This window comes from Schistocerca piceifrons, chromosome 9 (assembly GCF_021461385.2).
Source record: "Schistocerca piceifrons isolate TAMUIC-IGC-003096 chromosome 9, iqSchPice1.1, whole genome shotgun sequence".
In the NCBI taxonomy this organism is placed as follows: domain Eukaryota; kingdom Metazoa; phylum Arthropoda; class Insecta; order Orthoptera; family Acrididae; genus Schistocerca; species Schistocerca piceifrons.
The window spans coordinates 221244421-221261253 of NC_060146.1; the positions used below are offsets into that span (position 1 = coordinate 221244421).

The following is a 16833-nucleotide window of genomic DNA, read 5'->3' on the forward strand; positions in this document are numbered from 1 at the left end:
ATGTTTGCTGTCATCAACAGTCCAATGTCAGTGTTGACGGGCTCAGGCGAGGTGTAAAGCTGTGTGTTGTGCAGTCATCAAGGGTACACGAGTGGGTCTTCGGTTCCGAAAGCCCATAACGACGATGTTTCGTTGAATGGTTCGCACGCTGACACTTTTTGATGGCCCAGCATTGAAATCTGCAGCCATTTGCGGAAGCGTTGCACCTTTGTCACGTTGAACGATTCTCTTCAGTCGTCGTCGGTTGTTGCAGGATCTTTTTCCGGCCGCAGTGATGTCGGAGATTTGATGTTTACCGGAGTCCTGCCATTCACGGTACACTCGTGAAATGGTCGTACGGGAAAGTCCCCACGTCGCTACCTCGGAGATGCTGTGTCCCATCGCTCGTGCGCCGACTATAACACCAAAATGCCTTAATTAATAACCTGCCGTTGTAGCTGCGCTAACCGATCTAACAACTACACACCAGTCACTTGTTGTCTTATACAGGCGTTTCCGACCGCAGTTCCATATTCTGCCTGTTTACATATCACTGTATTCGGTTACGCTTGCCTATACCAGTTTCTTTGGCGCTTCAGTGCATATTGTTGTGGTCTTCTGCCGCAATTTCTTTGCTACGGCTCTCCAAGTTACTCTGTCCTTAGTCAAACTGAGCCACAAATTTCTCCTCTCCCCACTAAATTCGGTACCTCTTCATTACTTATCCGCCCTACCTCTTATCTAATCTTCAACATTACTTCTAACGCCACATATCAAGAGTTTACAAACACTTCTTTTGTCTGTCTTATTTATCGTCGACAACATAACGCTACATCACACAAATACATTGGCGTGTAAAACTTTAGGACGACAATAACGTTGACATAGCTCGATGAAACTTGGACCATACATAGACAGAACTGCTACAGTATAGTACGGAAGGCAACAGAAGGAAATATGCAATGGGACGAACATGGACGACACTTTTATTGAAAGTCAATAATTACGGCCTAGTTACCGTCATTTATGATGGCCTCCAAGACATGGTTCTCAGTAGCGTGTGAGATCGCCACAGGCAAACATGCCTTGCAACGCGATAGAAGACAGGTATGGGGGTTTCATTCCTCCAACAGAGGAACATTGACCGCTGAGTGTACCGTGTCAGTACGCCCACACAATATTGTGCTTCCCCACACCGTAACAGCAGGACCGCCAAAACTGCAGTGTTCGGTTATGGTCCTGGGTCCGTTTTGTGTTTTCGCCTACCGCCAGTGAGAGTACGCCCAGCATTACCGAACATGACCGTTCCGGAGGTCCACGTGTTATGGGGTGGGGAGGAACATAGTTGCGTGGGCGTACTGTCTTTGAACGCGGTACACTGACAGGTCAATGCTATTGTGACACTGTACTGCTTCCGCAAGTGCGCCATTCCAGGGCTGCATTCGGCCGTGACTTCATTTTTATGGATGGGAACCAGCCACTGCGGGGATGGAGGAGTTCTTGGAACGAGAGGATATTTCTACATCTACATGAATACTCTGCAAATCACATTTAAATGCCTGGAAGAGGGTTCATCGAACCACCATCAGAGTAATTCTCTCTTATTCGAATCTCGTACAGTGCGCGGGAGAAACGAACACCTACCCCTTTCCGTGCGAACTCTGATTTCCCTTATTTTATTATGATGATCGTTTCTCGCTATGTATGTCGGCGCCAACAAAACATTATCGCATTCGGAGGAGAAAATTGGTGATTGAAATTTCTTAAGAGGACTCTGCCGCAACGAAAAACGTCTTTGTTTTAGTTACGTTCACTTCAAATCCTGTATCATTTCAGTGACACTCCCTCCTCTGTTTCGCGATAGTACAAAACGTTCTGCCCTTCTTTGAACTCCCTCGATGTACTCCGTCAGTCGTATCTGGTAAGGATCCCACACCGCGCAGCAGTACTCCAAAAGAGGACTGCTAAGCGTAATGTTGGCAGTCTAGTAGATCTGCTACAGTATTGTTAGCCTTCCCCACAACGTTTTGTGTGTGTTCCTTCCAGTTTAAGTCGTTCGTAATTGTAATTCATAGGTATTTAGTTGAATTTACGGCCTTTAGATTTGACTGATTTATGGTGTAACCGAAGATTAATGCACTTCCTGCCAATTTTTGGACCATACAGATGTTTTTCGTAAATCGTTTTGCAATTTGTTCTGATCTTCTAATGACTTTACAAGTCGGTAAACAACAGCATCATCTGCAAACAACCTAAGACGGCGGCTCAGATTGTCTCCAAATCGCCGGCCGGAGTGGCAGAGCGGTTCTAGGCGCTACAGTCTGGAACCGCGCGACTGCTACGGTCGGAGGTTCGAATCCTGCCTCGGGCATGGATATGTGTGTGATGTCCTTAGGTTAGTTAGGTTTAAGGAGTTCTAAGTTCTAGGGGACTAATGACCACAGCAGTTAAGTCCCATAGTGTTCAGAGCCATTTGAACCATTTTGTCTCCAAATCGTTTATACAGACAACGAACAGCAAAGGGCCTATAACACTACCTTGGGGAACGCCAGAGATCACTTCTGTTTTACTCGATGACTTTCCGTCAATTACTACGAACTGTGACCCCTCTGACAGGAAATCACGAATCCAGTCACATAACTGAGACGATATTCCATAAGCACGCAATTTCACTACAAGCCGCTTGTGTGGTACAGTGTCAAAAGCCTTCTACAAATCAACGGAACCAATTTGAAATCCCTTGTCTATAGCGCTCAACACTTCATGTTTTCTAAATCCGTGTTGACCGTGTGTCAATAGACCGTTCTCCTCGCGGCAATTCATAATGTTCGAACACAACATCAAAGATCGTGTTCCAAATCGACGTTAACGATATGGGTGTGTAATTCAGTGGATTATTCCTACTACCTTTCTGTGCAACTTTCCAGTCTTTGGGTACGGATCGTTCGTCGAGCGAATGGACTGGCCTAACCGTTACCTCGACTTAAATGTCATTGACCGCTTGTGAGATGCGCATTGGGACACGTCCACGTGTACCGACTACCCAACAGCACTGTTAGAGGAACGTAGCTCTTACCAACCTTTTGATCAGTATGGGAATACGTTGCAGAGCATGCGCTGGCGTCCGCGTTGATCACAAACCCTATTAAGGACCACATACTGCCTTCTGGAATGTCCAGGAGGCCACTATAAATAGCGGTGGCTTCAGGGCGTAATATTTCTGGGCTTACAGCCACCGTATTCGACTACATAGAAGCTCTTCTTAGAGCAGTTCAGAAGGCAGCAGTGACGTAATATCGTGTGATGTACCGATGGCGCATGGCTTGCTCGGCACGGGTATCGTGAGAAAGACCGCCGAAATTGTAGTCCTTCTCCGCGATTGGCTGCTGCGTTCGGTAGTCGCGCGCCAAAATGCTAATCTTCTGTTATTAATATTAGACAAACTAAACAGCGTATTTACTTACATTTCAATGTAAAGCATCTCTCGCCGTGATTCCATTATTTCTCAAGTATTAATAACCAGCAGAGTAACAAACAACAGCTAAACTAAAAGGCAGACGAAGCATTTCGGTGGTCTTCGGTTCGCGGCTAACCTTATGGCGGGCAAAGTGGTTCGGCAGCCAGAGGACAGACGTGTTTTCTGTCGCGGCCGGCATCGGATTAAGATTTTATTATCAGTGTATGGTTATTTGGACATGTAGTTGAGAACAGTGCGATAGTTATTACGGAAATTCTGTCTCGAAATCTGGCAGAAAACCCAAAGACATTTTGGTCATACATAAAGCACACCAGTGGCAAGACGCAATCAATACCTTCACTGCGCGATAACAACGGTGAAGTCACTGATGACAGTGCCACTAAAGCAGACTTATTAAACACGGTTTTCCGAAACTCCTTCACCAAGGATGACGAAGTAAATACTCCTGAATTCCAATCAAGAACATCTGCCAAGATGACAAACATAGAAGTAGATATCCTCGGAGTAACGAAGCAGCTTAAATTCACTTAATAAAGGCAAGGCCTCCGGTCCAGATTCTGTACCAGTCAGGTTCCTCCCAGAGTATGCTGATAAAAAAGCTCCATATTAAGCAATTATATACAACCACTCACTCACAGAAAGATCCGTATCTAAAATTGCAGGCCTGTATCACTAACATCGATTTGCGGTAGGATTTTGGAACATATATTGTATTCGAACATTATGAAGTACCTCAAAGAAAACGATTTATTGACACATAGTCCAGTTTCAGAAAATATCGTTCTTGTGAAACACAACTAGCTCTTTATACTCATTACTTCATGAGTACTACAACAGGGGATATCAAATTGACTCCACATTTTTAGATTTCCAGAAGGCTTTGGACAACGTTCCTTGCATGTGTCATCTAACCAAACTGCGTGCCTACGGAGTATTGCCTGAGTTGTGCGACTGGATTCGTGATTTCCTGTGAGAAAGGTCACAGTTCGTGGTAATAGACGGAAAGTCATCGAGTAAAACAGAAGTAATATCCGGCGTTCCCCAAGGAGGTGTTATAGGCTCTCTTTTGTTCCTGATCTATATTAACGACATAGGAGACAATCTGAGTAGCCGTCTTAGGTTGTTTGCAGATGATGCTGTCATTTACCGTCTTGTTAAGTCATCAGATGATCAAAACGACTTGCAAAATGATTTAGATAAGATATCTGTATGGTGCGAAAAGCGGCAATTGACCATGAATAAGGAAAAGTGTGTAGTTATTCACATTTAGTACTAAAAGAAATCCTCTAAACTTCGATTACGCGATAAGTCACACAAATCTGAAGGCTGTAAATTCAACTACATACTTAGGGATTACAATTACAAATAACCTAAACTGGAACGATCACATAGATAATGTCGCGGGTAAAGACTGCGATTCATTGGCAGGACACTTAGAAGGTGCAACAGGTCTACTAAAGAGACTGCTTACACCACGCTTGTCCGTCCTATTCTGGAGTATTGCTGTGCGGTGTGGGATCCGCATCAGGTGGGACTGACGGATGACATCGAAAACCTACAAAGAAGGGCAGCTCGTTTTGTATTATGGCGAAATAGGGGCGATAGTGCCACAGACATGATACGGGAATTGGAGTGGCAATCATTAAAACAAAGGCGTTTTTCGTTGCGACGGGATCTTATCGTGAAATTTCAATCACCAGTTTTCTCCTCCGACTGCGAATACATTCTGTTGGCACGCATCTACATAGGGAGAAATGATCATCACGATAAAATAAGAGAAATCAGGGCTCGCATAGAAAAATGTAAGCGCTCGTTTTTCCCGCGTGCCGTCCGAAAGTGGAACGGTAGAGAGACAGCTTGAAGGTGGTTCATTGAACCCTCTGCCAGGCACTTTATTGTGAATAGCAGAGTAATAACGTAGATGAAGATCAAATACGCAGTTCATCACTTCGTTCTAGAATGAAAATTATTTGTGACTCTAAAGTGAAATGTAAATTGTGCAGTTTCTCGGGTTCGGCCCTCAAAAAGCGAGTGGTGTCCCACGTAAACAAACTAGTCGGACATTTAATTATTCACATCGTACCAGTTGATCACTAAGACTTTCGTACAGCTTCAAGATAACTGATTCACGAACTTGTGTTGTTTTCTGCGCAGGGGACAACTGTAGAAGGCTGCTGGTTGGTGAAACTTGGTTAGAACGTACGGCAGTGGAAGTAAATAGGCGTCTGGGGTGTCCTGCTGTCTTAGTAGAAATGAGATCAGTGTCACATCTGTGGTAACACAGAAGAGGTATGAAGGAGAGATATTTTTTAGGGAAGGAGTTTATCATACGCACGCATATATTACTTCACTTTCTCTGCCTAGTGTGATCATTGTCTTAGAATAAAAGTATGATTTCTGATAGTCTTATTGCGTATTTCCTTCAGTTACCTTTCCTTCTATGCCGTAGCTGTTATTTCTGGGTATGGCCCAAGTTTTATCGAGTTGCGTAACTTGGTGGTGACACATCATACGGAAATTGCCGTTGTCCTCAAGTTCTGCACGTCATTGTACTTTACCCCACATTATGTCAAAACGCAGCATTACGTGAAACAAAGCAGTGACGACTGAGGTACTTTAAATAAGAACATTACGTTACTGACTGGACGAAGTTTCTTTGCCACTCAAACACAGGAGAGCTCCATCGGCAACGGTGGCCATGTGAGAAGTGGCGTCAGCAGTTCAGTGTAATATGCGTTTTGAATATAACTCAGTCTGCGAGAAATAAGAACTGAGCACTGTTACCAGAACACCTGTAGCGTTAGCCTGAGGCTCGAAACTTGTAGATGCGAGACTGTGGGGGCGACTTACCGGAGGAGGAGAGGGCGGCGTCGGCCTTCCTGGAGGCGGCGGTGCCGCCCCCGCTGTTGGCGGAGGCGGCTGCCACGCTGGAACCGCCCCCGCGGGGGCCGCGCGACTTGAGCGCCGTCTTGCGCACGATGTAGAAGATGCGCGCGTAACAGACCTGCGGGCACAGTCGAGCAAGGACGACTTCATTAGAGACCGCTGCGACCCTGCAGGACAGGAGGAGGAAGGAAACGGTTGTGTCCAGCCTGGCATTTGTCTTAAGCAGTTTAAGGTGCGATGCCGATTCGGAGAACTACTACGACCTGTTGCAAGAAACAGTCAACACCCAAAATAAAAATGACTGTGTCAGAAGTGTAGGAGACAATGGGCGCCAGAGTTGGAAACGTCCCAGCTGAAAATGTACAAGGTCTTCAGGGTATAACCGGAGATACCCTTGTCGGCGACTGAACAGCATTACATCAGTATTTACTTCATTCGCAGACTATAAGGAGACTATCAGGAGTAGTAGCTTTTAGGTTTGGCAAGAGCGAGACATTAAAATTTATTTTCCCTGGGCAACAAGTTAGGTACTGAAGTATGGAAACAATTGAAGGGCTTATTTCAATAGTGGTACAAGTCCATTTTTGCTCATTTTGAGATACACAGTCCTAAAGTTAAATGAGCGCTGAAAAATCTGCAGCTGAGATACCAGAAATATTGAAGCATATGGCTTGTTCCTAGAGATGAACCTTTCTTTCTGTTTGTTTGGATCATTTATTTCGAAACCATTATAGGCAGAAAAGTGGTGGCAATGGACTTGTACCACTATTGAAATAAGCCCTTCAATTGTCTATTCTGAAAGGCGTGGTCCACTTAACAGTGCTGTTACGACCAGACAGTAAATAATGTGAGTGTTGGACGCATATAAAAAAGAAAACATCTAACACACTGAAGTGGGTACAAAACTATTAAGAAACCAATGAGCACAATATATCTGCACTTATACCCCCAAGACCCTCTATAATATAGGAAGCAGCGGAAAGGAAAATAGATAAGGCATATTACCACGAGAATTTTCATTTATAATAAACATATTTTTCCGATGTAAGGTGATACACTGAATGACCTGGGCTGAAAGAGAACAACAGTCGATAAGATAGTTTACTTTTTTGGCAATCAGAAAACAGCTGCACATAACATGCACAGATGTGGCAGAGTAGACGGGGGGGGAGGGGGGGGGGAATGTAGATCATTATTTGTTAATGGCAGTGAGACATGTTCATGTTAAAACAAGATGGACGACGAAGAACAATGCTTCTAAAAACCATGAGTACAGGAAATGGAAAACATATTTACTAAAATAAATTCCCAGAAAGGACGATTATGGGAACAGACTCGATATACTGAGTGATAAAATACAAGAAAGTCGACATTTGGAGGACTGGGAAAATATTAAAACTGTAACAGAGCAGGCAGCTGCAGATGGTCTAGAACAAAGTTAAAAACAAAGATTGGAATGGTGACGTAAACAGTTTGACAAAGAGGAGAAAAAGAGGCAGATTTTTAAACTGTTACGCAACAGGATAACTGAAAACAGAGAAGAATGTAAAAATGATCTCAAGAACTATGTTGGTAAATTAATCAAGAAAGCCGGGATATCATTTAGGTAGAAGAAAATGATCTCCAGGAATTTGTCTATAAAATAATGATCTTGAATGGAAAGAAGATAAATGAGACACGATGGCTGGACAACTATCGTAAACTTTGGGCAACGGGAGACGATGTAAATAAAGCTCCAGACGAAAATGATGTGCGCGGAGGAGTCGAAAAGGGATAGCAGTGGACGGAACAGAAATGGACTTCGACGAAGCGAAATGTACGACAAAAAATAGAAACACATTGGACAGTGATGTAACTAGCACGGATCTGATTCAATACGCATCTTCCACAATGAAACTCAGACTTCACAACTATATTAACAGAAGCTGGACAAGTAAAAATATTCCAGAAGGCTGGAAATTAGCTACAATATTACCTACTTACAGGAAAGGAGCATGAAGTAACTGCGAAAATTTTAGGGGCATCTCTCTGCCAGACATGGGGTATAAAGTTTATTCTTAAACGAGAATACAGAGACAACCAGGAATTGTTGAAAATATTTTGTTAGAGGGCTTTTGGAAAGGTGGAATGCTGACATCAGAGAGGAACTCGGACAGAAAAGCCTCAGTAAGCAGATTAAGGAATACACAATCAACTGGAAGGGCATGTCAAAAGAATGGAAGACGACAGAATACCAAAATTAATGACGAATTATTTCCCAGTGGGCAGATGATATTTAAGAAGACTGAGGAAGAGGTGGGAAGATATAGTTTAAACCGAGGAGGTGTAAAAGGCAGATGCCTAATACATGCACAAAGAAGGATATTCCAATCTGGCAGCTGTGGCGTGTTCGGAAGTACTGCGGAGGAAGATGAGGTGTAGAGAGTAGGGAAAAAGCAGAAAAGGTGAGACTGAAGGGGAAAAAGGAGGAGGAAAGAGTTAGGGGAGAAAAAGGCAGGAGAAAGATGAGAGAGAAAGAGGATAAGAGAGATGGTGATGGGAGGCAAGGAACTGGTGGAGGAAGAGGGCAAAAAGTTAAGTACGTAGTCTTTATTCACTCAAATTCCTTTCCAGAGTGAAGACCATCATATTCAGTGGGATCATACCACGCAGTAGCCAGGAATGAGTTGGCTTACTTACCACGAAAAACCTTACGACTTATCTTAGAAGAAAGATTAAGAAAAGGCAAACCTACGTTTCTAGCATTTGTAGACTTAGAGAAAGCTTTTGACAATGTTAACTGGAATACTCTCTTTCAAATTCTGAAGGTGGCAAGGGTAAAATACAGGGAGCGAAAGGCTATTTACTATTTGTACAGAAACCAGATGGCAGTTATAAGAGACGAGGGACATGAAAGGGAAGCAGTGGTTGGGAAAGGAGTGAGACAGAGTTGTAGCCTCTCCCCGATGTTATTCAATCTGTATATTGAGCAAGCAGTAAAGGAAACAAAAGAAAAATTCGGAGTAGGTATTAAAATTCATGGAGAAGAAGTAAAAACTTTGAAGTTCGCCGATGACATTGTAATTCTGTCAGAGACAGCAAAGGACTTGGAAGAGCAGTTAAACGGGATGGACAGTGTCATGAAAGGAGGGTATAAGATGAACATCAACAAAAGCAAAACGAGGATAATGGAATGTAGTCAAATTAAATCGGGTGATGCTGAGGGAATTAGATTAGGAAATGAGACACTTAAAGTAGTAAGGGAGTTTTGCTATTTAGGGAGTAAAATAACTGATGATGGTCGAAGTAGAGAGGATATAAAATGTAGACTGGCAACGGCAAGGAAATAGTTTCTGAAGAAGAGAAATTTGTTAACATCGAGAATAGATTTAAGTGTCAAGAAGTCGTTTCTGAAAGTATTTGTATGGAGTGTAGCCATGTATGGAAGTGAAACATGGACGATAAATAGTTTGGACAAGAAGAGAATAGAAGCTTTCGAAATGTGGTGCTACAGAAGAATGCTGAAGATAAGGTGGGTAGATCACGTAACTAATGAGGAGGTATTGAATAGGATTGGGGAGAAGAGAAGTTTGTGGCACAACTTGACTAGAAGAAGGGATCGGTTGGTAGGACACATTTTGAGGCATCAAGGGATCACAAATTTAGCATTGGAGGGCAGCGTGGAGGGTAAAAATCGTAGAGGGAGACCAAGAGATGAATACACTAAGCAGATTCAGAAGGATGTAGGTTGCAGTAGGTACTGGGAGATGAAGAAGCTTGCACAGGATAGAGTAGCATGGAGAGCTGCATCAAACCAGTCTCAGGACTGAAGACCACAACAACAACATGCTTACCACGATGACGATGCAGGGTATGACGAAGGCGACGATGAAGAGGAACTCCTTGGGCGTGCGCTCGTTGTGGTCGTGCAGGATGGTGCACGACCCCACCTTGTCGTCGAGCCCGAAGCGGCCCCAGACGCCGAGCCACGTGGGCACCAGCGCGCCGAAGCCCAGCAGCCACGTGGACGCCACCATCAGCGCCAGCCACCGCCGCCGGTACAGCCTGCAGACACGGACACCGCTAGCGTTGGGGGACGCTCTCTGCTTAGGCCAAAGCTGATATGTCAAAGAAAATCTAGGGCCTCGCCTTAGATCTGATCATAAAAGTCGTTTGTCTTCTGTTCACTGCAGTGTGAAATGTGACCGCTTGGAACGCTGGCGTCGCTACAGCTATGTGCTGTGTCTCTAGTGTGTCTGTTACCATGGCTTCAAAGTTGGTGTGTTCCTTCGAAATTTTTTTTTTTTAATAAACTTGCTTCGACTAGGTTGGGGGTTAAGCAAGGGACACAATGCATGCTATTAATAGTGTGTTGATGTACAGGTGGAATATGCTGCAGGCGACTTCATATCCACAATCACAACTACAACCATCCACCTCTACATCTGGAAACATCCAGGCAGCTCCTCAGCAAGCCGGAACAGAGGATGCGGTCACACTCAAAAATAAAAAAAGTAGAATGGAAAGCTAACAAAGAATTTTTTAACTCTGGTTGCCACAAGTTAAAAAGAGCATCTGTTTCGTACTTTTTATTAATTTTGTAGTTGTTGGAACACTAATTCCATTAATTAACTTATTCAAAAGTAAAAATAGTTCTTATTGCCCATCTTCACACATTCCCCCTTCAGTGCTTTATAAATCGCTTCACATGTTTCGGGACTTACTTTGGTTAATGTGCAAGGTGCTATTCCGGCGCTAAGTTCTAAACTAGAGTAGCTCTCTCCTGTATCAAAAATTGCAGTCACAGTTGGCCTGTCTTCTTCACACACAGCATTGCTCAGGAAAGTATTCTGTTTTGTAATATGAGAAGCCACTTTGCTGAGCAATTCTGAAACACACTCTCATCCACTTGTAAGTAATTTATGTAAGACTTGACGTCCTCCATTTGCTTCTACACTCCTGGAAATTGAAATAAGAACACCGTGAATTCATTGTCCCAGGAAGGGGAAACTTTATTGACAAATTCCTGGGGTCAGATATATCACATGATCACACTGACAGAACCACAGGCACATAGACACAGGCAACAGAGCATGCACAATGTCGGCACTAGTACAGTGTATATCCACCTTTCGCAGCAATGCAGGCTGCTATTCTCCCATGGAGACGATCGTAGAGATGCTGGATGTAGTCCTGTGGAACGGCTTGCCATGCCATTTCCACCTGGCGCCTCAGTTGGACCAGCGTTCGTGCCGGACGTGCAGACCGCGTGAGACGACGCTTCATCCAGTCCCAAACATGCTCAATGGGGGACAGATCCGGAGATCTTGCTGGCCAGGGTAGTTGACTTACACCTTCTAGAGCACGTTGGGTGGCACGGGATACATGCGGACGTGCATTGTCCTGTTGGAACAGCAAGTTCCCTTGCCGGTCTAGGAATGGTAGAACGATGGGTTCGATGACGGTTTGGATGTACCGTGCACTATTCAGTGTCCCCTCGACGATCACCAGTGGTGTACGGCCAGTGTAGGAGATCGCTCCCCACACCATGATGCCGGGTGTTGGCCCTGTGTGCCTCGGTCGTATGCAGTCCTGATTGTGGCGCTCACCTGCACGGCGCCAAACACGCATACGACCATCATTGGCACCAAGGCAGAAGCGACTCTCATCGCTGAAGACGACACGTCTCCATTCGTCCCTCCATTCACGCCTGTCGCGACACCACTGGAGGCGGGCTGCACGATGTTGGGGCGTGAGCGGAAGACGGCCTAACGGTGTGCGGGACCGTAACCCAGCTTCATGGAGACGGTTGCGAATGGTCCTCGCCGATACCCCAGGAGCAACAGTGTCCCTAATTTGCTGGGAAGTGGCGGTGCGGTCCCCTACGGCACTGCGTAGGATCCTACGGTCTTGGCGTGCATCCGTGCGTCGCTGCGGTCCGGTCCCAGGTCGACGGGCACGTGCAACTTCCGCCGACCACTGGCGACAACATCGATGTACTGTGGAGACCTCACGCCCCACGTGTTGAGCAATTCGGCGGTACGTCCACCCGGCCTCCCGCATGCCCACTATACGCCCTCGCTCGAAGTCCGTCAACTGCACATACGGTTCACGTCCACGCTGTCGCGGCATGCTACCAGTGTTAAAGACTGCGATGGAGCTCCGTATGCCACGGCAAACTGGCTGACACTGACGGCGGCGGTGCACAAATGCTGCGCAGCTAGCGCCATTTGACGGCCAACACCGCGGTTCCTGGTGTGTCCGCTGTGCCGTGCGTGTGATCATTGCTTGTACAGCCCTCTCGCAGTGTCCGGAGCAAGTATGGTGGGTCTGACACACCGGTGTCAATGTGTTCTTTTTTCCATTTCCAGGAGTGTAGTATCTCGAAGTAATACCTATGGCTTCCTCCAAGTATGTTTCCTTTTTTTTGCCGCCGCGTTTCTTCCAAGCACACAAAGTGAAATTGTGGTACTGGCAATTGCAGCGCATAATAACGAGTTGTTGTCGGCCATCTTGATATTTTACGAAACATATGTCGATATTGTAATACCCCTTTTTTGCGCCACGTTCATAGATCGTTGTCAAAGAAATTTGATCTTTTTTTTTTGTCAAACAATTGTCGTAGTGTAGTACAGGCCTTACCGGAGCGATGGGCAGGTCTGCATCTCATCTCAGACCTTTCGCCTGGAGCTCCGCCCGAACATCTTAAGAGGTCTGCTTTCTCTATGTCGGTAGTTTGTAATTTGCTGTCATTGCATGCGGTATGAATGGAGGTTAATCACTTCATGATCACAGATTAATGACAATTCTTAGGAACTCCCTTGTGGCCCTCCAAATGTTTCTTGCCTAAGAAAGCCTTCCCCCCTCCCCTCCTCCTCCCCCCCCCCCCCCCGAACTCACGTTGGGAAACACTGTGACGACTGCTAAGTAAATCTCAAAATCATTACCAGGCCACAAAACACCACCTCGGCGAAAGTATGTATCGCGATTTCGATAACAGCCAGTTTCTCTCGAGCTGAGAAACATGTGAAGTCAAATATAATTCTGAAATAATTTATATATTTGAAATGTCACATACGAGCAAAATTAAAGACACGAATCACATAACTGGCAAATACAGCAATTGTTTATATGCTTCTGCATGAGCCCTAATTTCTCGTATCTCATTTGTCTGGTCCTTAAGCGGAATGTATGTTTGCGGCAGTCGCATCGTTGTGCAGTCAGCTTCAAACGCAGGTTCTCTGAATTTTCTCAATAGTGTTCCTCGAAGAGATCGTCACCTTCCCTCAGTCATTCCCATTAGAGTTCCCGGGACAATTGCGTGTTGTTCAAACCTACCAGTAACAAATCTTCAAGCCCCCCCTCTGAATTGCTTCGATGTCCTCCTACGGATCCCAAACACTTGAACAGTACTCAAGAATACATCGCACCAGCGTCCTATATGCGGTCTCCTTTACAGATGAACCACATTTTCCTAAAATTCTCCCAACAGACCGTAGTCGCCCATTCGCCTTCCCTACCAAAGTTCTCATGGTCAACCTGTAATCACCTTCTCCTTCTTGTCCTCCTTCTTCAAAAGTCAGAAACTGTCCAGTAGCAAGATGTGTCGTCGTTTGGATGGTCTTTCTTTCAAATCAAATGCTGAGTGCCACAGTGGTCATCATTTTACACACATCAGTAAAAGTTTTGCATCAACCCGTTATTTCGAAACTCATGCCAAGGAAAACCAAAAAACTTGCTCTCAGGTACATGTACACTACTGGCCATTAAGATTGCTATACCACGAAGATGACGTGCTACAGACGCGAAATTTGACCGACAGAAAGAAGATGCTGTGATATGCAAATGATTAGCTTTTCAGAGCATTCACACAAGGTTGGCGCCCGTTGCGACACCTACAACGTGCTGACATGAGGAAAGTTTCGAACGGATTTCTCTTACACAAACAGCAGTTGACCGGCTTTGCCAGGTGAAACGTTGTTGTGATGCCTCGTGTAAGGAGGAGACATGCGTACCATCACGTTTCCGACTTTGATACAAGTCGGATTGTAGCCTATCGCGACATTGCTCTTCGCGTTGGTCGAGATCCAATGACTGTTAGCAGAATATGGAATCGGTGGGTTCAGGAGGGTAATACGGAACGCCGTGCTGGATCCCAACGCGGCGTCGTATCGCTAGCAGTCGAGATGACAGGCATCTTATCCGCATGGCTGTAACGGATCGTGCAGCCACGTCTCGATCCCTGAGTCAACAGATGGGGACGTTTGCAAGACAACAACCATCTGCACGAACAGTTCGACGACGTTTGCAGCAGCATGGACTATCAGATCGGAGACCATGGCTGCGGTTACCCTTGACACTGCATCACAGACAGGAGCGCCTGCGATGGTGTACTCAACGACGAACCTGGGTGCACGAATGGCAAAACGTCATTTTTTCAGATGAATGCAGGTTCTGTTAACGGCATCACGATGGTCGCATCCGTGTTTGGCGACATCGCGGTGAACGCACATTGGAAGCGTCTAATCGTCATCGCCATACTGGCGTATCACCCGGCGTGATGGTATGGGGTGCCATTGGTTACACGTCTCGGTCACCTCTTGTTCGCATTGACTGCACTTTGAACAGTGGACGTTACATTTCATATGTGTTACGACCCGTGGCTCTACCCTTCATTCGATCCCTGCGAAACCCTACATTTCAACAGGATAATGCACGACCGCATGTTGGAGGTCCTGTACGCGCCTTTCTGGATACAGAAAATGTTCAACTGCTGTCCTGACCTGCACATTCTCCATATCTCTTACAAACTGAAAACGTCTAGGCAACGGTGGCCGAGCAACTGACTCGTCATAATACGCCAGTCACTACTCTTGATAAACTGTGGTATCGTGTTGAAGCTGCATGGGCAGCTATACCTGTACACGCCATCCAAGCAGTGTTTGGCTCATTGCCCAGGCGCATCAAGGCCGTTACGGGCAGAGGTGGTTGTTCTGGGTACTGATTTCTTAGGATCTATGCATCCAAATTGTGTGAAAATGTAATCACATGTCAATTCTAGTATAATATATTTGTCCAATGAATACCCGTTTATCATCAGCATTTCTTCCTTGTGTAGCAATTTTAATGGCCAGTAGTGTATAATTTACATGTAGCGTGTCAGAATAAAATTAGTTCGAAGAATTTGTGTGACGACAAAATCGTCTGTCTCCTACGAGACAGTAGTTCTGAGCCACGTCAATACGTGGTGTAACATTCCTTCGGTCGGATATAAGCTTGAATTCGTCGTGGCATACCACCGACGAGATATCCAAATTGTCCCACTATTCAATGGCGATTCTGTATAAGCCGCGTTGTCAACGACCAAAAACAGCTCGTCATGTTCAGTTGGCCTTCTGTCCGGAGAACAGGTGGGCCACTGCATCCTGATGATCCTGGAACGCTGGAGGACCGTGTTCACAATAAAAGTATGATGAGCACACGAGTTATCTTCAATCGAGACGAAATTGTCACCAAAATGTTGGCGATACGGTCCCACTCTGTTGACTGCAGAATCTCGGCCCTATACGGAAAGCAGTGAGACATCCCTCGACAACAACGAGAAGCGTACGGTGGCCCCATGTGATGCACCACAGAGCGTCACTCCGCTACCACCTCGTTGCACGTGTGAAACACAGAGTTGGAGCAGTTCTAATTTACTGGGCTGTCTCAGATTATTTGGGTCCAGACAGATCCAAGTTTCGTCGGTGAGAAACACTCGACGCCAATCCTGGGGCGTTCGTCCTGCACGATTTCTTTTCCATCTGTAACCGAGTCCATGGGACTTGCGGTGTGCGGCTCGGTTCTCGCTATGGTAGCTCGGAATGTAGATGCGCATCATGCAATCGTCTCCCAACACTTTGATGCGATACGTGACGTCCCGTTGTTAGGTTAATGCATTAAGTTGTTCTGAAAGCGGTGCTGACATTCAAGATAATAAAAGCGGGTTAAAAGCTGTGAGCTATCTGGGGAAGTTATCCTTGCATTACTGAGCAACTGTTTCACCAGGTATCCAGTCTCGTTAACCAAACTGCCAACCAGACTAACATTAATTATCATCTTTTAATAGTCATCTTACGACAACCAGTGATTTTTTATATATATATATATATATATATATATATATATATATATATATATATATATATATATATATACGTATATGTAAGACAATTTAAATAAAAAGAAATAAATCAGTTTATATTTAGACATTTATTTTAACATTGATCATTGTACCGTTAAAATTACAGCATATTAAACGTGATTCATAACTAAACTGGTGCCTTATTTAGGATTATGGAAAATGTGAGTTTGTAATCTTACGGAACACATCAAATATGGAGCCAAGATTGGCAGACTGCGTACAGCACTGCATTCATAAAATAACACACGAGGAACGTTGAAACATATGCAAGAGGAAATTAACCACAACCAACCGATTCAATTTTCACCCAAAGAAGTTACGGTCGTAG

General features: G+C 45.1%; 1 protein-coding gene across 1 annotated transcript in view; it reads right to left on the reverse strand.

The window, feature by feature from the left end:
* LOC124716881 (G-protein coupled receptor moody-like) overlaps window positions 1–16833 on the reverse strand; it is a 193940-nt gene that overhangs the window by 52923 nt on the left and 124184 nt on the right. Inside the window, exons 4-5 of the mRNA XM_047243433.1 lie at window positions 10177–10387; window positions 6308–6461 (exon numbers count right to left, since the gene is read on the reverse strand). Coding sequence (XP_047099389.1) covers window positions 6308–6461; window positions 10177–10387 — 365 coding nt within the window. The remainder of the gene's footprint in view (window positions 1–6307; window positions 6462–10176; window positions 10388–16833) is intronic.